At 39.0% G+C, this 21984-nt stretch overlaps 1 protein-coding gene across 1 annotated transcript; it reads right to left on the bottom strand.

Moving 5' to 3' along the window:
- Nucleotides 1-939: 939 nt before the first annotated feature.
- Nucleotides 940-21744, bottom strand: SLC25A24 (solute carrier family 25 member 24). The gene is made up of 10 exons (XM_026043781.1): nucleotides 21259-21744; nucleotides 12465-12591; nucleotides 11890-11977; nucleotides 10753-10864; nucleotides 8216-8374; nucleotides 7737-7889; nucleotides 6855-6962; nucleotides 4924-5091; nucleotides 3708-3858; nucleotides 940-3239 (listed from the first exon to the last, which is right to left on the bottom strand). Exons 1-10 carry the CDS (start codon nucleotides 21742-21744, stop codon nucleotides 3061-3063), a joined length of 1731 nt encoding a protein of 576 aa, XP_025899566.1. The 3' UTR covers nucleotides 940-3060.
- Between the last annotated feature and the right edge of the window lie 240 nt (nucleotides 21745-21984).

The following is a 21984-nucleotide window of genomic DNA, read 5'->3' as shown; positions in this document are numbered from 1 at the left end:
AGTGCCATACTTGCGTTGCAAAGACGTAGATGCCAGCACGACATGCTTCTGGTAGACTGTCAATCACTTCAGGAGAAAAGTGACTAGAATCTCACATGCTTTCTAATATTCCCAGCTCAGCCTTTCCAATACAGCAATTTCCCATTAAAAGCATTCGTCCCTGAAACAGAACTGTAGAGGCTGTTTGTTTAGTCAGGAATCAAAACACACATTTATCTTTCCTATTACGTGAAAGGAAACTTCTGATCTTGCTTGTTACAGAAACAGCATCTGCAGGAGTCAGAGATGAGAAAMATGTCCTTAACTTGTCAGCAATCATCCTTTATGTTGGAAGGACTGGTGTGGAAAAACTAACGAAGCTGGTCACTGTGAACACTTTTACCTGGACAGCCATTTAATACAGAGTTCAAGCCAATTAGCTTGAACAGGTTTTACATTGATCCTTTGACAAACAACTAAGATTAACATCAAAGCAAGACAAGCATTTAAGAAGCATCAAACATTTGTCCTGATTAAGCATTCTGCCATGCAAAACACAGAAACAAATCGCAGTTTAATATTGTCCAAAGAACAAGCAAAACAACTAAACATTTTGTGATTTTCTCTTGAACACTGAACCAAAGTATGCTAATGGCACAAGACAGTCAACTACGAATGCCTTCTGAAATCTCAAACTAGTTTTTCCAACACCATTACAATAAAACCATATAGAAAACTCCCCAGTGTTTGTAGGTAAACTGCCTTTATTCTTGGCATTAAGTTGCATTTACACAGTGCATAGTAAAGAACAAATTTACATAGTACATAGTAAAGAAAATCATTTGTCTGCCTATCAGACCACAAAAGATGAAGCACACTCCAGCCCAGTTAGAAAACAAACATTTATTAGAAACTGGTAATTTTATAGAGCTAAAAAAGTAAACATATTTCTTAATAGACAGACAAAGAATATACAATTTGAACACAGTCACTGTAAAGGCACATAATGAAAAATTAAAATCTGAATGGCTCCATGTTTTGAAGATCAGAAAACATCACCACCATGATTGTCAATACTCATAATGGCACTTACACAATGTCTAGAAGATGGGCACTGCTTCAGGCATCGCTGTATCACACACACTGCTCACCAGTCACAGTCAAACACAACAACCAGGAAACACAACTCAAGTTCCATACAGATACAGGGATATTGGCAAAAAGAAATACTTGGATCAGAAAGGCTTTTTATACATGACAGAATTTGGATAAAATGACTTTTTGCTTTTCAGAGTGCAAAGTCAAATTTTTCTCAAAAGATGCAGCTAAAGTTGCCACTTAAAAACCAAATTACAACATTTTTAAACACACATTGTATAATTACTTATCAATTTACAGAGAATAAACTGTAACCACAGCAGTACTGAGGACAGATTTTTTAATATGATTATTTGAAGAACATGGCTCAACCTCTTCTGCATTTGGAACCAAACCTCTGGAGTTCTTTTTGTTCTTTCTCCTTTTCCCTCAAGGGCTAAAGGACAGGAATTTAGTTTGAGAACCAAGTTCTTCCTGCACTAACCACACTTCAGGAAAAGGTTTAATAGAAGTAGCTTCTAGAAGCTCAAGATGAACATAAGACTAATCTTTGCAGAAATCAAAATTAAGACACCATACAGATTGCAGAAAGCAGAACAAATCATTTCTGCAACAACTGTTAGCCTGTTTCAGGTCCGAAGGCATCTGAAACATGCCAAAGCAAATGCAGAAGACCCTTTGGAAATAAATATATGTGAAAATACCTACTCTCTACAGCTAGAGAGTACTTCCTTTTTGGATGAGGAACTGTTTCTTGGGTGCTGAGGTTCTCCATGCATGCTGTGTTTGCTTCGGTAGCATGAACCCAGTAGGCACATGAATGGCTCAACAGTTCCATTTGGTCACTCAAAATGCTTCCGTATTTTATGATCCCAATTTCACAGAGAGCCAACACACACAGTCCAGAGGCTGGTGAGGCAAAGAGGCTACATCTCACATTATAAGCTGATAAAACCTTTTCATTTCATAACAACACAATCCACTATTGACTAAAAGCATATACTTGATTTTTAACCCTTTGAGTAGGGAAGAAAACAGTGTCCAAAATGGGAGACAATCCTCTCCCACCGAGGCAGCTATGACGAGATCCACACGCTTGACAAACTTGGTGTATTCCTTTCAACACAGCTAACATCTTTATCAGTTTAATAAGAACCCTTCACCCATTTTTAAAAGGTAAAAATTGGGCTTGCATGGAATGGACACAGTAACAACTTCTATACATTATGATCTTACAAAATGGGCATCTCTAAGCCAAAGCTTGTCATGGTTAGTGTTGCAAACATTTACAAATGCAGGTCCAGTGATGCAAGTTATTGAAACAACTGACTAAATATCACAAAAAAATACCATATAAAACCATTTGAGGTACTCCAATATTGTGGAACAGCAGTTTCTCAGATTCTTACTGCTTTAAACAAAAGACAGGTCAGTCTGAGTATAAAGATGCTGGCCTACATTTTCACATGTTACTCCATCCTTGCTCGAATTTAAACCTAAGTTCTGAAAAATCATTTTCAAAAAAAGCCTACAGTACTAAGTGCTTACTTCTAGAAGTGCAAAGTGTTGCCTGTGCTTGAGGATAGGCAGTGTCACAAGAAAGTCACTTTTGTTTATTTAATGTCAAGGCAGTATACACTTGTCCTACCTTTGGTTTCATCTGATCCAAATATACAGGAAGACAAATACAAGAAAAACTAAGAGTAAAATATGCATGATCTCTTGAAAAATGAACATATTGTTGGATTAAATACATAATTTCTTGATTTTTTTTAAATTCAGTGACATTTTAAAGTGCAATATAGGTAACCTAAAAAATGGTGAGTTGGAAATCAAGGAAGTTTCTTCCCCTCTGAGGGAGGGAAAAAAAAAGTTACAGATCTCTCCAAAGATCTGTCTCTAATTGTGAGAACAAATTACTTTAGAAACAGCTTCTGCTCTGGTGTTTTCAACATTAGAAACATCTCACCTTTTTCCATCACTTCATGCTATTCCCAAGTTCTGCTTCATTTTTTCATACACAACATAGCTGATGCTCACAGCAGGAAGCACTTTCATAAAATTAGGGGCTATGCCCCTGTAAAGTCCTCGTACTCCTTCTGTAGCAATTATTCTTTGAAAGAGACCGACCATGTTTAGTTGAGGAGCACCTTCCACTGAGGCTAGAATGAGAAGATGCCCAGGTTATAAAAGAATCCTAGTATTACTAGAATTCAAAAAGTACATTGGAGTGGTAAGCACATCACCTCCAGGCCCACTGATTTAAAGCTTCAGAAAACACATCCACATGTCTAAAATCCCCCTGAGCAGCATTAGCCAAATATATTTTTCCAGGTGGAAGCTCCCCTCGCTAGCCTGCATACAACTCCACCAAGTCATTCTCACCTTTATCAAGTGTACTTTCAGACTATCCTATGAGCTGCATCAGTGTTACAATGCAGCGAGCACTAGTATTCATAACTTGGCATTTGAATCAAGCATGACGAAAAAATACAGTGCTAGTGGGAGGAAAGGACCAACATAAGAAGCATTTTCCAGATAAAGCTTTGTTTTTTAAAATAACCTTCATATCCCTGCCACAACCATCCCAGGTGGTGGTAGTCTGGCATTTCCAGTGCAAGAAGCCTCACCTTGAGCCTGCATGCGCGTTCTGACAAGAGCAAGAGGGTAGCTGGCCAGCTGCCCGCAAGTGCTTGAAATGGTACCGCATCCCAACAATACAAGAACACCTGGGTTGGCAGAGCTTGATGCATAGTGTTCTAGCCATGTAGTCTTTAAGAGCTGCCAAGATATAAAATTAGTAATAAACACCTGCAGTCAAGATAAATAGATAAGATTTATTATAGATTCAATCCTGCAAAGCACCAACCTCCTTATTTTTAATGCTTATATTGTAAAGTTTATGTGCTTACATGCCTATTTTTAAAGCCCCCAGGTATGGAACTCAACAGTGCTCAGTTAAGCACACAGCTAAGGACTTTAACTGGATTAGAGCAGTTGGTGCCTAGCACAGAAATCCCTAAAGGATCCAGCCACAGCAACATGAAGCAACAGTGCTCACGCTATAGACCTAATAATCCCAGAGAAGAGCGGAGCTCTGCCACAGGGGTTGCAACAAATGTCACACGGTTGGGCACCTCACCCCAGAGAGGGGTAGAGGTGCAAACTGCAGAACAGGGCCTGCCCTGGTGTGTGCACCTGTACTACTTTGCAGGTTTTAACCACCAGTTAGCATCTGAGGTACATAAAATAGGCCAGCTGGTACAGGTAGGTGTAAGAGGGACCAAATTTCTCCAGAGATGAAAAAGGGCAGTACTTTCAATTCACCCCAGGAACAACGGAAGTTACCAAGAACTCAGGTGAGCTGACATGCCCACATACATAATTAGATTATAATCAGAGAAAAGGGGTCAAAAAAAGTATTAGCAGTTATAACTGCAGGTGTAGGCAACCTGATACAAGTAACAGCTGATCTTAAGCTCAGGTTTGCCATAGAATGGGTAAGGTCCAGCCAACTAGCAGCTCCAAGTATGTAAATATGCAAGTATGTCATACTGCCAATGTCTATAATGCCTCCTGATGAGCAGCTTTCTTATTTGATGCTTCAAGGAAAAAGAACCCTTGTATGCTTAGATGAGACTGTTGTATGTATGTAAACCTGTACAGGCTCTCCTCTGAGGAAGGGTAACAAGGAAAGTGTTAATATAAAGCTATCAGGAAATTTTCATTTACGCATTTTAAATTGAAAGCAACTGCAACACTGCAAGCACTTTACATATCTGAGTAACAGTACCTTATTGGACATTAAGCAAACTAAGCCCCATGTACTCAGTGCTCTAAACTCACCTCATAAACAGCAAGGTCAATGCCAGCATAGGGAATTATCCCCAGAATATTAGGAATATAACCTTTGTAGAAGGCCTTCACACCTTCTCTTTTTAAGATTTTCTTAGCGCAGTCAAACATTCCAGAATATTGCCCCGTTTTACCCACAGCCAACCTGGTCTTTAAAACCTGAAAAAAAACACTCAGTTACTTAAGTATTTATTAATGCTATTTAGAAAGACAGGAAAAATAGCACTATGACTTGCTGCCTAGTCAGTTATTGCCTGGAACTGCTCTGTTCCAGGAACTTTGCTACTTCAAGTCCTCTTTGTAACAAAGATTGTTAGGGCTTGGTTAGTAGTAAGCTTTTTCACCTTGTCATTCATGAAAAACAGCAGACCCTAACAAATACTAGTTAATAGCCTTTAATTAACCAAAAAACCCTTTATATTCCTGATGGAAGACAGTTTTTTTCCTAGTTAACACGGATTTTGATAATTTGAAGATATGAGCAAGGACAATGATAGCAGCATCTAAAGAACAAATGGCAGTATTAACTTACCAGTAAGTCATAAAACTGCCCTGGGAAAAAGCAAAGCATATTAAGAAAACAATCATTCAAAAAACACAATCTAAGAGGTGATTAAGCAGTAGAAAGATTGCTTCTCATCATTAAAACACAGCACCTGATTAAGATGCAAGTATATAGAACATTCTGGGACAAAAAAAAGAACAAAACCCAAAAAGAAACCACAGAGGGAATTTCCAGAACAAGAATTTGGCCTTTTTTAAAGTTTCATAAGACTGCAGCTTCCTTAGGAGTTTTCTCCTACTTAGCTTTCCTCATAAATACCCTAAAAAAGGGCAATTCTAGGTCAGTATTATACCTCTACTAAGACCACCAGATTTATTTTTTTTTTGTAGAACACTCAAGGTTTTCTACAATCCAGGTGATCAATACAACAATTCAGTTATTCCAAAACCTCTGTGTATGAAAGCCAGCTGTGATTCAATTAAACTAATGGCAAGGATCTGGTTTTAACAGATCACTATCACTGTTAGTAGTGAAAACTAGGCTTATTCCCACTAACATTCCCCCCTCATGAAAGAGGTATTATATAGTTTTCCTTTGCTTTGCCATCTTGCTGTTGATAAATTTAAATTCAGCCCAAATATGCATTCTAGTAATTCACACAGAAAGAAAACCTTAGTATAGAAACCACTGTAGGCCAATTATGTTTTACTTCCATTAAAAAAAACACAGGATGTAAAATGGCTACCCTACAGCAGTCAAAAAAGTATTTCACTTACAACATAAATGTTACACGTAGGTGTTCTACAGAGAAAAGAGAGCATTTAATCCATCAAACTATAGCTGTTTTATCAAATGTAGTTATTTACTCCCTCAACTACAGACCTAGCTTCCAACCACCACACAATAGAATGCTATCACTTTTGCTGCAAAAAAAAATCCTTTCTTGCATGGACACATACTGGGTGTTGTAACATTTAGGCCCAGTTTAAAAAGAATAACATATATACACTTAATTTTAAACCCATTCCTGATTTTAATTTCCTGCCTTAGGTCTTACAGTCAGATCACTCTGAATAGAGATTTCCTTGATTGAACATTTCAAATGCAGTCACCATAAGACAATAATCTAATATTCGGTTCATGTACAAAGAGAGAGAAATGACACCATTACCTAAACTCCCAGTAGCTTTTCAAGTTATCAAATTAAATAAAAAAGACAAACAGATCAAGTGACAATAATCAGTAATGTACTAATACCCTACATTTCAAAACATCTACTAGTGAAATGCTGAAAAAAAGTAAAAAATCATAGGATATGGGCACTATTCCTACAATTCTTTGTACTATAGCACAATACAGCCAGAAATTAACAGGGCAGTTGCCAGTTGCTCTAATGTAGGGAGATTCTGTTACTTACCTCCATGGGATAAATTGAAGTTTGTGCTGTTGCCCCAGCCAAAGAACCAGATATGAATCTTTCAATGGTGCCTAACTTTCCATCATCCTTACTGAGAATCTTCTTGTACTGTGTAGATAAAAATATAAAATAAGCATCATATGCTTAAGAGAAGCATGAATTATCCTAAGAGGCAGAAATACAGTACAGAATATTTCAAGCTTTGTTACAAGCATTTACTAAGCTGTCATTTAATCCTGCAATATTCCATTATTTACTTTGTTGCCTCTCTTTTCCGGAACAGTATAGAGACATACAACATGGAACTTCAGTCTTACTTGAGTTTCCAAAAGACCTACAGAACAAAATCAAAGATGAATTAGCTACGTTAAAACTGGAGTCCACCTTCCAAAGGAGGATTAGGCCCTAACATACTATGCAAAGCTGATTCAGAGGTAAATATAACTGAAATCCAGGGTTAGGGCATCTTATATAGTACAATGACACTTGACCTAAAAATAATCCACGCAAGTCAGACTGGCACAACACGGCAAAATTAAGGTTGTTACCACTTTGAAACAAAAGCAGAGATATTTACACATATAGTTAAGAAGAGTGGAGGACAGGTTTATATTTACAACAGATGTAGTGTCTGATTCATAGTGTTTATTACACAATCATAAGATCTGACAACTACTACTAAATTTTCTATTAACAGAAGAGTTGGACAATTTGAAATCTGAGTAAACTCACTCCCAACTAGTGAAACAAGATCTTTACACATGGTAAGAACTCCCACATATTACAACCGTTCCGGTGATGAAGAGGCATATGATATGGTGTCTAATCTAATCTTATTTTCATTCAGTTATTTTTAATTGCCTTACTCATTTTGCAACCTACCTGCTCATAAGCCCAGAACTTAATAGCAGTTTCAGGAGCTATTTTCACAACATTTACACCATTTCCCCTCCAAAGAGACCGGACACCACCTTCTTTCACCATCTGTTTAAAACCACTGGCTATGTTCATTTTGCTTGATTTTGAACCATGAACCTAAAATAAACAAAGCACACTATAAGGAACACAGCTCTGATCAGAAAGTAAAAGTACCATACTACTTTATTTACATTACTGCTCTTATCAGGATGGAAAAAACATTTCTAGAAGAACAAGGGATGAGTCCACAGATCACTACATCTACCTTTAGGTAGTTATGAATCAAATGCCATCACAAGACAAAATGTGGAAGTTAAACACATAACTGTCTACATAACCTTTCTAGAATTGAGATGGGCTTGACATTCGCTTTTCTGCAAGACTGTCTGTAGAAGCTGAAATCATAGGCTGAAACCTCTCAACTTCTTAAACACTGCACCTACCTGCATCATCACTTTGAGACGATCCAATGGTGCGGTACCTGTTCGAGAAACAGCACCAGCCACTCCTCCTGCCAGCAGCTGTTTCCACCACTGCCCAGTCTTTTTCTCTTCTTCAGTAAACTCATCTGGAATAGTCAAACTATCTCCTATATCCAATACCTATGAGGATCCAAAGCAAAGGCATGCAACTAAGTAACCCATTTCATCTTCAATTTTATCAACAGTTCCCATACCAATTTGAAAACCACCCCAGAATTTGCAAAAGGCTAATTAAAAATGCCATATTCAATAAATTTGCTATTATTTCTACTGGTATTTAATAAAAAACACTTAGCAATGACTTCTATACACTTTAGAATGCCACAGACCCACCATTTCAAACACTGAACTACAGTATTTACATAAAAATGATGTCAAATACCTCTTGAGCACGGTCCAGGCGAAGACATTTTGTCATGTTCTGTAAACCTTTTCATCCAGCACTGAAGCTCAAATGCTTACATGTTACTGCTAACCTTTCACCAACCACTCTTCTAGGATTAGTTTGATAATCTCCAAAGGATTAAGAGATTTCTCTCTAATGGTAATTCATTCATACACATATATGTTTCTTCTGACATATTAAAATTACATCATTATGGCTGATGTTATGCCTACATAGATATTCCATTTCAAATAACTGCAGTGCACTAACTTAAAAAAACTAATTTGACTAATCATTGCATTTCATATCATCAATTACTCTGAAAAATTGACTGAATCAAAAGCAGTACATTCATCAACAGGTATACATCTGCATTATCATTCAATTGAAGAGTATTATAGGTCTTAGTTTCACTACTAATATCGTGTCATTTTATATATCACTTAAACATAACCTTCCTTCTTGATCTGATTCATAACCATAAATTACAAAAATTGTAACACCAATAAGCAGCCAATAGTAAGCATAAATTAAACACTTAAAGGGGCAAGACAATTTTATTAATTTACGAAATGTACTGACCAGAAGGTAGGTTAACTCATCTTTTACTATTGCAGAGTTAAAACCCATACACGATCCCCCATTTATTCCAAGTTCCCTATATCTACAAACAGGGAGAACACTGTTTTGCTCAGGATGCAGATCACACAGATAGCCACTGCATGAACAGGAAGCACCCTAACTCTTCTATATATTCAGTATAAAGCAGATGAATTGGGAAATCCTTTCATCTTTTTGACACTTATGGTTTCCAAATAAGGTGTTTTAAGTTGGTCAACCACAAAGTCAATTAATTAAAAGATAACTTAAACACACTTACAGATATAAACACAATTACAGATGATACTCTGACACAGTTTAAGCCTGGTGTCTACAGGGTCCCAATAGCAGCTTTTAATAATGTAACAAACAAAGTGGGAGAAAATATGCTGCATTTGGAGATTTTAGGAACAGAAGTGCTACAACTACCAACTCATAATACTTATCGGTCAACATAGCTTTCTCCTTGGAAGAGTCTGACAGCAATTAAAATTCTGCAATAAAAACAAAATTCAAAGACACCCCAGTGTGTGAGGCCCCACATCTGCTGTTATCTGAAACACCAGCTGTGTTAGTGTGTAGCTGGATTTTGGCTTGCTGTGATAACCAGGTTGTCAGCTGACTGCCACATGCAGAGATCACAGGAGACTTCTAACCTTGTTCCTTGGGGGTAACCAAGGACATTCTAAACTTACACAAAGGTATCTTTTTAAATACAAAAATACAAAACTTGGGGGCATCTTTCACTAAACAAGCTGAGGCCAGGAGTTTCTGATGCCAAAGCACCCTGCCTCTGCAGTAGGGCTGAGCAGTGTGAACCACTCAAAGTGGTCAGGTCTCATATGCCATTTTTTATTATGAAAAGGCTGACTGATCTCTGAATATATAAACAGTCTTATGTTCAAAGAAATCCATCTTTACCTACTTTACAGATTACTCTAAATAACCAGAGAAAGATATTTAGCTTTGAACACTGCTATTATTGCCTGGGAGTTTAGTAATTATTTGCTCTCTTAAATCAACCACTGCACAGTGATAAGTAGTCCATTCAGGAGTAACTTGACAAAGTTCTCTAAACAATGGATGGCATATTGCTGTAGATCCTAATCTTGAATGAAATCATATAGTGCTAACAAGCATACAAGCACATAAAAGCCTCAGTAAATGCAATTGCTGAACTAACACAGGAATAATTTGTTTTAACACATAAAAAGTGTGCTATGAGGTTAAAAAAATATATCATTCTTGAGTACTGATTTATGGAATATCTCCAAAGGAAGAAAAAGTTGTTCCCTTTGATTGGATTTTGCTGGCAGTTGGCAGACTTCTTGTTCAAAGAAAGCTCGCACCATGCTATACTACTTAAATATGCAAAATTAAGTGAAGGGGAAAAATCAAACCTTTTTAAAGTGTATTGATACTAACAACTATGAAACTGCTCCATCAATATTGAAAATGATTCCAGTAGGGTATGATTTAAGAGCTGCATTAGAATTAATATATTTGAACTTACAGTGGAATGCTTCCAATATCGAATTATTTCTTCAATATCTGTAGCTGGGTTAAACATAAAATGATCTCTCCACTCATTCCAGTCTACTGTCATTGTCCCATCAGCATCAATACTGAAAAACAAAAAAAAACAAAAAAAAAAAAAACAAAAAAAAAACACCAAACAAATGCAGGGTTTTTTTTTCTTTGCAGTGGTAGTAGTGGTTTCTCTTTTCTAATCTGAAAGGAATATGTTGCATTTAGAAATGTAATATAACACTCGAGTCTGCCAAAATTTCAGCCTTTGCTTCAGCAAAACAGGTAAGAGTCCTCTTCAGGAATCAGATGTTCAACTAGTAACTAGACTTATTAGTCAATAATAGAGAAAGTACAGGAGAATTTCTATGAAGAAACAAAGTCACTGATAATCTCAGTTATAATTTCATTTTTTCAACTATTCTCTTCCACTGAATGCACACAAGAGGAAACAAAGAGTTTCTCTGCTCCTGTTCATAAAACCCAGTAACGGACTTCACCGGGTAGGTCAGAAAGACCAGTCTTTACTCTTTCACCCTTAAAAACCCTGGTATTTAAGTGATACTTTGGCTACTGTGGGAAAAGATTGCCAAAGGCGCACTCTTTCTATCTGACAAAGCTCAAATAACTTGACAGAAACACCAGGCTAGCAGGGCTGAGGAGGAATGACTGGCTCAATCTTTTCTAGAGACAGGACTGTGTCATCCAAACCCTGTCAGATGGACCATTTGTCTATCAGATACACTTTCAGAGAGGTGCAATGGTCCCATAAATAAAAAGTGTTAACATCTAGTCACATTACCTGTAACTTTCCCATTTGGAATGTCAGGGGACAAAGTCCACATGAGAACACATAAGTTGTTCTTGATCTAAGAGCTGAGACCTCCTAACGCTAAAGCGACTCAAAACATTTATTTTTTTTAAAAGGCTTTAATAAAGAATTTCCTATTCAAGTACAAAGGAATCATTTGAATACAGTCATTCCAAGATCATCTAAAAATAAGTGTACTTTAATAGCCTGTCTTTTGAGCCATCTTAGCTCTGTACTACAAAAACATACATAAGTAAAATAGAAGGACAAATATGCAAGCTCAAAAAACTTTAAAAAACAGTAATTCCTGACCTTTGCAGGATCTTTTCTGCTTGTTTTTCTGAAATGTTTATACCCAGTATCTTGAGGGACTGGACAACTTCTGATGCTTCAATTTTGCCTTAGAACATTTAAAGAAAAAAAAAAGGAAAACACACATATTTAAAACACATAGCTTAACACATTTGCACTTTGCAACTCACTAAATTCCACCATATGGCAATTAGAAAATCACACAGAATATTTAAAATAAATGAGGTAGTTTATTTGATCCATCCCATTAAAAGGATGGAGAAACAGTAAGTACAATGAAATCATGCAACTAAATGAGATAAAAAAATCTAACAAACAGATAGTTAGAAACTTCCTCATAATTTCTCCATCACTCAAGCAAAGGTACTTGGGTCAATGGCTTTGGAAGATGCACAAAGAGAAGACTGAAATAATTTTAAAATCATTTCAATCTACTACAACCCTACATATGTTAACAAAATTATATTTGCAAATTTTGTCTTCTGTTTAGGAAAGATTACAAATGAAAGCAACAAATTTTAAGGCATAAATTACTTCAAATAATGCTTGAACAAATAAAATTAGACAGGATATACCATCATTGTTTTTGTCCAGGCTCTTAAATGCCAGCTTCATTTTTTTCTCATGATCTTTAAGATATCGCATAAATTCTTCAAAATCTAGCTGTCCATCCTGGTTCGTATCTCCAGCTTTGAAAATTTTCTGTTGGGAAAAAGACATTTAATTATTCTGAACCATAGCAGCTTACAAATTAAAAACAGTTAAGTTACAGAGCACTTATAAATAATGGATCATATTGGTCAGTTTGCTGAGGGAGAAAGTATTAAATTAGGAAAACATTTAAGTCTACACATCAGGGTAATACTTTTTTCCCAGAAATTTAAACATAGTCTTATTTCTTTCATAATGGGAAAAAAAAAGCATAAAACCTCACACAGCAGCAAAGAGATTTAGATTTAATGTCTCCATAGTTTAAGTCAAAGACCACACACTTCAAAAAAAGCACACTGACAAATAGCACCATCCTTTGAGGATGTGATGGGAAGGAACAGAGACATGACAAAAACTTAAAGAATCCAGCTTGAAGTCTGTAACTTTCAAGACTGAGTGAAACCTACAGTATGACAGACTAAACAAGAACATTTTTGCCTATCCTCTTTGACTTTGTGGCTTAATACTTCTGAATTGGAAAGATAAATGAAACAATGGCCGATACCTATTTAATTGCTGACCAAACACAACAGGTTTGCCTGACCAGCATTTCTACCACCCAGTGTTTGAGCAATTAGTATTTTCTCCCACACAAGACTGAAGCCCTAACTAAAACCCAACTGTATTTCCCCTCTAGCAACTCTTATCTTTGCATCAGTGTTTCCCGGCAACTGTCTTGTAGTTAGTTTTCTAAGTAGGTGTTTCTTATTTGCAAGTTGAATACAGGGCATGAAAGTTTCTAGCACAGTAGGAAGCCAAACTGAAATACCGAGTAGGGTTGTGGCCCACCTGCTTAGGCACACACTCACTTCCAGATCACCAGATACCTTGCCATCCTCCTCATAGCCAAGACCCTGAAGAGCAAAGCACATGCTAAGAGGCTGGGCAGGATTTATCAGCTTGGGCTCCAGGACAGCACAAGGGCTGCTGCACACAGGACAGCAGAAAGGATGAGGCACCGCACAACTCTGCTGTGATGGGCAAACGCCATGTCCTCTCACACCTGCCTCCTTCGAGGGACATGGGAAAACAGCAGCTCTGGCAGAACAGTGCAGACAAGGAATCCATCCCAAATACTTGCCCTGGGACAAAGTCTACAGGGAAAGTGCACCCCATCTCTTCAGACAGTATCAGCTCTTGTTGTCTTTCCCCTCAGTGTGTGAAAGCCTAAGGGGACAGCATACTGTGCAAGAGCCGCTCTTGGTGGACAGATCAACCTGAGGGCAGAAGATTTTGTTCTTTAAATTTGCAAGAAATTTCAGAGTCCTTCACAGTACATCTAGAGTGCAGGCTGAAGATTCTTCCAAACATTATCTGTGCCACACATATTGCTCTGCACAGCTGCAGCTTCTGAGGAAGATACAGAAAATAACAATCCAGATTGTTTCCTCTAATGCCCTTACTACTTTGGTGAGATTGTTCAGAATTTCCCATTACACAGAAACAGTTGCTGTTTATACAGGTATAAGTATAGGTTCCTTATCGCGGCATTCTAATAAAAGTGCTAACAGATCAGCTCAGAAGGCTCTGCTTAGAAGGAAATTCCTACTTCAAAAACAGTTTTTGAACCCAGGTTGCTCCATGCATACACTGCATCTCACATCACTGGATCCAAGCACCTTCTAGGACTTGCACAGCTACTGAGAAATAGTAAGTCACAGGGGACACATACATAGTTAGATTGATTTCTAACAGAATCACAGGATGGTTGAGGTTGGAAGGGACCCGTAGAGATCATCTAGTCCAACCCCCCCTGCTCCAGCAGGGACATCTAGAGCACGTGGCACAGGGTGGCATCCAGGCGGGTTTTGAAGATCTCCAGAGAAGGAGACTCCACAACCTCCCTGGGCTGCCTGCTCCAACTGCAGAAGAAAGAATTGCTGCTATTCCCTACTGCTATGCAAAATACCCAGACGAAAATACAGAACAAGCGAAGTGTTGTTCTGGCTCTCAGCTACCATAAAACATCAACTAAATTCCAACTACAAAATTCTCTGTTGCTGAGCATGATGCAAGTCAAATAAAATGGAAATTCCTGGGAGGTTTAGCGAGTTGGCAATTAGTGTGCAAGAGGGGTGCCTTTCATTTTACCTACCAAAGGATTTTATTTATATGGCAGGAATTAGAAAAGAATAAGCACCAACCTACTATCCATTCCCTACTTCTGTTTTTAGTTATTTTGCAGACTTTAAATTGCCTCACTTTCAATGCTACAGAAGTGACAAGGAACCAAAAGGCACACGTCCTTAGCAAGCACATTCATTTTGCTCACGTTAAGAGCCTAAAAGCTCATACAAATGCTCTATAAAATGTACTACTTGCTTGGATGGTTAAAGTTTCACATTAAAACCACTAATTGGTACGTTTGTGGAATGCACAGGAACACTCAAGAGTTTTGCCTTACACTTCTATTTCCTTCTTTGTTCACCAAGTTTCCTATAAGAGATTTAGATGCATCTAAAGGGTGCACAGGCACCCTTCCAGGAGAGCAGGATCCAAATCCAATTCCAGTCCATGCTTCAAAGTCCTAGGAAATCGAGATATTTAATGTGCTTTGTACATAACCTGCCTGTTCTCATTCTAAAATCTGCATAGGATCACCATACCTTTACACGGATTCAGCTCCAAGGCAGAAAAAAATTTCCAGGGCATGTAATTTTTTTCATTGCCTGAAAACTTTAAATCAAAGCAAAACCAACGATAAGCAACCAGACACCAATACGGTTACAATATCAAGAACCATTAATTACTCACCTAACTAGGAAGGTAGAATTTATATAATCCTCTGCTTTAATGTCTTTGGGCTTCCCACATTCTCCATAGAAATGTTCCTGTGCTGTCATGGTACACACTGCTTTTCCCCAACACGCACTTTGTTTATTTGCTAACAACTGCTGCTACTTTTGTTCATTTCTTTTCCACAGTTTAAGTCAGCCACTTTCAAAACTCTGCACTACAGAACAGCTCCAAATAGAAATGCCACAGGTAGACCAAGAAAAATTTTACTGCAAAACTGCCATGTTAAAAAGATAGCTAGAGTGCTGAACTCCTATTTTTCTAGCAGCCCTCTATTACCTCTCTTTTTTTCTGAATTTAGCTGTGTAAGGCTCAACCAGATACATGCCAAAAACTAGGGAAGTTGCAGGCTAGTTTTATATAAATCTAAAAATTCCAACCCCTGTTGGTAGTCTGCAAAATTATTAGTCTGCAATGATGCTACAAGTTTTTACACATTCATAGTTACAAGAGACAGATAAGTGGAAACATTCATGCTTTTATCCAGACTTTTACATTCCCCACAGCTTACTATATATTACTTAAAACTCATACTTTTATTGCTTGTAAGCTTTCACAATCACACTCTCCTGGTTATAGAACTTAACTGTGTACAAAAGGTGGGACTGCTCAACACAGAGCAAATCACTATTTCACCTAACTAGTAAAATTGGAAGAATGCTTAAAAGGAAAGGGTCCATCAAGAAGTCACTAGGCATGTCTAGTTTTCTATCGTGTTATTTTACAGGACATAAGTGAAAAGGAACAATGCTAACACTTGTAATTGCTGCAATCAGGAACTCATTGATAAAATCTATGACTCAAGTTCTACAGGACACAGTTGCAAATACTGTATAGCCTCATTTTTACGAGCATTCATAATACTCCTCATTTTAAAAGAAAATGTGACATTTATGTATAAAAGCCATCACACCTTCCCCTTTCCTTTTCACCTTTCTCTATTCTTGCTTTTCCTTCCAAAATAAATAGTGACTTATGCATTTACACAGACTGCATTTACACAGACTTTAAACTTACTGAAAGACAGATTCAGCAACAGCTCAAGTATATATACCTGCCTCTATCAGACAGATACCCTCCAACACAAAAGCTAATGTGGTTCTTATCCTATCCATTCCTGGCACGACAAATTTATTCAGCATAATGATAAAACTGAAACAGACAACTCAGTACGCAAACCCATCTTGTCACACTAAACCAGCTACAAGGTAAATTCAAACCCAAGTGAAATGGCCTGGAGTTATGTCTCTAGCAGTTACCCCAACTCCAGGTGCACATAACATACTAACAGAACAGGCTGCTATTCAAGCTCAAGCACTTCCACACAAAGCTCCATTGTGAACAGAAGAGGCATTTGCACAACCTCCAAAGGCCTCCCAGATTACCTACATGTTGCAATCAGATTTATTCCCTTCCCTCCTAAAAGGGACTTTCAACATTCAGACACATGCCACCTCTTACAGACAAAGTTAAAAGAGGCAGGTATATCAACAGAGAAGTTACTAAGAGCTGAAGACCTTTTCTTTGCCCTTAGCATTGCTGTTTCTTACAACAAGAAAAGGCTTCCAGCAGTATTTCCCCTGGCTCTTTTCAGGGCACAGAATCTCTATGAAAGGAGTCTAAGAAGGGAGAGAGGCAGGCCTCATCAGCACACCTTGCAGAAGCTTCTCCTGGATAAGCTCCCTCAACTCTATCTACAAATTAGAAGCCTAAAGATTCCGGGAATTTGAAATAGCATAAATAGGAGACACAAACTGTCCTTTGAGCATTCATTCATCACTCCCTGCAAGTTACATGGGTAACTCTCGACTTGTAAGCTAGGCCTACTCTACTATAGCAACATTCCCATCCAAAGTTGTCTTAGAATGACCAGTTTCACTAGGATTTGCAGCTGGGACACATTACTGACTGAAGATGGTGCTTTAGCAAAGACTTTCAGTAGGCGAGAAACAAGATACCTGGGGGGTCAGGTTCCCATATTTGGTGCCTGGCATTCTTGACTTTTGCAAAACTGCAATCATTCACTGCACCCTGCCACTGCTCCAAAACCCTTTTGCCCACCTCAATTGGTATTTTATATATATAGATAGCTTCACTATCTGTATGTTAAAACACTACGGAAACAAACATTTTACATTCATCCTTCTCCTTCATGTGGAGACTTGAAGACATGCCTGTTAAGACATGTTTCATTCACAATTAATTTCATAATTAAGTACTCCAAATTAGACATTAAGGTATCATTACGACTGAGAAGCACACATGGTGCCAGCTTTCAACACTCATCTGACATGACAATTTGTTTTGGTCAAAACTAGAAATGCCTATTGTACCAGTTTTGATGTACTATTAAAGTCAAGGGGGAAAAAATGTCATTTCACATGAAGAAATGTAACAACAGAAGAAAGAACAGAAGTATACAATGCTCTGAAATTATTGCAATATTTATCATTATTTTCTAACCTTTTATCTACCTAACAAATTATAATATATATGGTATGATTCCAATGAGTAGATACTGTACATTTGAAAGCTGCCATTGAATCCTTTATCAAAGATGTTACTGAAGTAACTGCTGCTTTCAACATGGTTTTTAGCCAAACTACAGTATAATAAAGAGGCTTGAGTTGATTTGCTCCGCTAGCCTCTAGCTTCTAGCTAGTCAGTCTAAACAAAAATTTTAAGTTGTTCCTAGAACATGGTTATTCATTTGCATAACATCTTTCTACTGCTAACTCCCAGACTCAATGTATAAATAGTACCTGAATGCCAGACTGCTCCTTCTGCAGACTGATGCTTGAAGTTTCATGTTCACCTCCCACAAATTTTATACACGGATTGATTGCAACAGGAGGAATGGGTGGGCAGAAATAGTACTTCATATAACTACTCGCACCATTTATGGTGCGCTAGCCTCAAAGACATACTGCATTCTGAAGACCCAGGATGAGATCATTTGAGATCCCATCCCAGCACCTAGTTCACATCTCTACAGGACAGCTCCATTCCTCAAAGCTCAGACTACACATTGGCTGTAAATGTTGTTTGTAGCAATTCCTTTGATATCGTTGCCACACTGAATTCCTTCTTTGTCCATCTTGACATATTAGGCCAGGAATCTTTTGTGAAGTTTCAAAAGTTATCTCTTCCTAGCACATAATATACTACAATATAAAACAGGAGTGGTGCTGGCAGCCTTTATGAAGCACATTTCAGACTTCTCAACTGTTTACTTCTGTCTGTCAAACAGTGACTGGAGGCAGATCAAGTTAAAACACTCCTGTCAGCTTGTGCTGTGATGCTGTTCCATGTGAAAAGCATGTATACTTTAAGAAGGACATCCAACCTGCTCCCAATATCCGTCCCACCAATTCACCTCAATGCACACCAATTCTCCTACCTACAATATTATTTCACCTGGCAATATTTTATCATACATTCAGCCATAGTAAAACTGTCAAAAAAAGCATGTGAAAGGTGAAGTAAGAATGTGCCATGAATCTGTTACTCAAATAGAGAGCAGCTTAGTACCTTCAAAGAAACTGTATATATTTTAAGGAGGAATGACAGGCTATTTCAGAAGAGAGAAAAGTGACACACATCAACATTTAATGCTGATGATTTTGCAGGGACACAAAGCAGTCATGTTCAGATGGGTCTTCACCAAAGAACAACCACAGAGCAGCAGTGCTCCCCAGAAGTACAGTGACCCACACTCCTGCATGCACTTGTTTTTATTTTATACAATGCAATCTAGTGCCAAAAAAGGATTTTGGAAACCTAATCCAGACCTATATCTAAGACACCCTAAAAGCCTGAAACTCCGATCTAGAAATAAGAATATTTCTGCCTTCACAGAAACAAATTAAAAAAAGCACACACCCACAAGCACTAATTTTATTAATGATTTTGACTTTTTCAACAATTAGTAGAAAAGAATTTCATTGTACTAGATTTGTTGGCCTTCCTCCCACCCCAAGAACATCTTTAGCCTGAATACAACTTACAGGCTCATCTGCAACATCAGCCTAGAGCCTCACGTGAAGAGAGTGGGAAAAGGCAGTTTCAAGACTCAGGAAGAATACAGAAAGCAGATTAGCTATACAAAAACAGAAAAGGAGCTAAGGCACATCTTGCTGAAGCTCTCTCATAGCACAAGTCATTTCTAATTCAAACTGTGTGCACTGTTAAATTTATAACTGCGGACACAGAGATATTTCAGTGCACTCTAGCAACTCCTGCGCCCCTCTCAAACTTGTGACATGATTCATGGTTTATTTTGTTTAGCCTGTGGTTGTTAAGCAGCTAAGGCGCCCAGTTCCTGCTCCCACTGCAGCCACACAAGTCTAGCTTGCCTCAACTCATTTCATGGGTTGCAAATCTAGTTTTATCTTGTAGCAAATTTGACAAATATTCAGAACTGCACTTTTAATGGAAAGCAGCTCAATGAACAGGAAAGAGACAGAACAACCTATGACTTGGTCACAAGTAACTTGAAACTTAAAATATATGACATTTTGTGTCACCAGGCTTTCTGGGAATTGTGTTCAAGAACCATCACTATTAAATGTCAGAAAATTGGTCACTTATACCTCTGCTGTTCAATAGAAAAGCCTAATTTGTTAGTCAGACTGGTACAGCAGGTTTTCAACAATACTACGTAAGGAGGGACCCAAGTTCACCACTAACATGAATTTACTAGCACAATGCATGTATAAGTGACCAGACCACCGGCCCTTTATAAGCCAAAAATTAATAAACATGCTCATTGCAAAGATGATTTTGACCAGAAATAACATTGAAGTAAAAGCTCATTTAGCACTTTCATTCATACCAGTCTAATTCAACACCCAAGGGATAAGAAACCCTTCCATTTACATTTACTAATGGAAGACAACAGAAAAAAAGCACAAGAACTTTTAAAACTGAGTCTAATGAAGAAACACAGGCCTGCTTCAGTGACCAGCATCGAATAAAGAAGTTTAAAAGCTAATTTAAAAGCTGCCCTTTTAAAAGTTGCCCATCTTGCCTTACCATACAAATAAACAAATAGTTTCACCTATAGAATTATGCATTAAGTTTGTTATATTCTCACTGATAGGGACAGAAAGCCAACTGGAGAAGCACTGCAGGTGAAGATCAGACTTTCCAACATAAGTCAGCACTGCAGCTGGGCACCTGTACAACAGCTCCTGTGCAACACCAGCAAAGCTAGGCAACCCAAGTTTTAACAGCTCACAAAGCAACAACTTTGAGAACATAATAAAGAAAATTATAAACTCTGATCATATTGGGGGTATCAAGGACCAGGAATGAGAGCTCTGCCTAGTCTGTGGCATAATATTCACTACTACGAAACACTAGATTTTTAAACAGCTTCTCTGTATCAGATACTGTGCAGGGGCAGAGCAATTGTTCCATGTGCCTCTCTTCATTAGCCGAACTAACAAAGAGTTCGGCTCTTTTGCAGTCTACTCTTACTTAGGCTAAAGACAAGTTTTCCTTACCTGTTGCCCCAAACAAACCTTAATTTACCCTGACCCCAAGTCCCCATGCTTTGTTACGCTGGAGCAGGAACACGCTATCAAATATCAGAATCGGGGAAAGGCCAACGCTGACACATGATGAATGTACAAGGCCAAGCCCACTTGGCAGCGCCGTTACCATCCTATTAATAACGTTTTCTACTCTGTATACTTCGTTTACCGCCTTAGGGCGCCTCCGTCGAGCCCACGCCCAGGGCAGGCACGCCGAACCGGGAAGGAAAAGCTGGCTTCTCCCGCGGCGGGAGGCGCGTTAGCAGCCCCAAGAGCCCCGCAACCGCCGTGCCCCGGCGCAGGACGCCCCGGGAGCGGCGCCTACCTCCTCGGCCTCCTTGCCCAGGGGGATGCCCATAGCGCGCAGCCCCGTCTGCAGCTCGGCGATGTCCACGCGGCCATCCTCGTTGAGGTCCAGCTTCCTGAAGAGGTTGGCGTAGCGCGAGTCCGCGTCGCGGCCGCCCTCGCAGGCGGCGGCGGGCAGCGCCCAGCGCCGCAGCAGCTGCTGCAACATGGCGCGGCGGAGAAGGAGCGCGGGGCGCCGGGGCTCCCCGGGCTGGGCGGCGGCAGCACGGGGAGGAGCGGGCGGCGCTGCCGACACCGCCCGCCGCACGCAGGGAGGGAAAGAGGGAGGAGAGAAGGACGCACCACCGCGCAGCAACACGGGCGGAGCCGCCTGCGCGGCCGTTGGGATTTGAACGCGTGGGCGGTTAACGGTCGGCGGAGGGGCGGGGTCAACGGACGGCGGATGGGCGGGGCCAACGGGCGCCCCCGCCTTCTCCAGGGTAAATTTGAACGCGCCTCTCTGCATCCCCCAGTGATTAATTAAAGTGCTCCTAGGGTGCAGTGTTTCCCTTCTCTGAAATCTGCCTGGGATTACACGTGTTTCCCCCCCCTCCATATATGCTCTTAAGTACCAAGCTTGCATGTTATCTGCATATGACCTAAGCTATTCAAAAGCGCACACTGTCACACCTGATGCATATCTTTAAATTAACAGTTTTATCTCATGTGTTAATGTCATCCACATGTTCCCAAGCAACCTCAGTTA

Source organism: Nothoprocta perdicaria, unplaced genomic scaffold, assembly GCF_003342845.1.
Source record: "Nothoprocta perdicaria isolate Ctin4 unplaced genomic scaffold, notPer1 scaffold_34, whole genome shotgun sequence".
In the NCBI taxonomy this organism is placed as follows: Eukaryota; Metazoa; Chordata; class Aves; order Tinamiformes; family Tinamidae; genus Nothoprocta; species Nothoprocta perdicaria.
The sequence above is the reverse complement of the archived record's forward strand: the minus strand, read 5'-3'. Positions and strand labels throughout refer to the sequence as shown.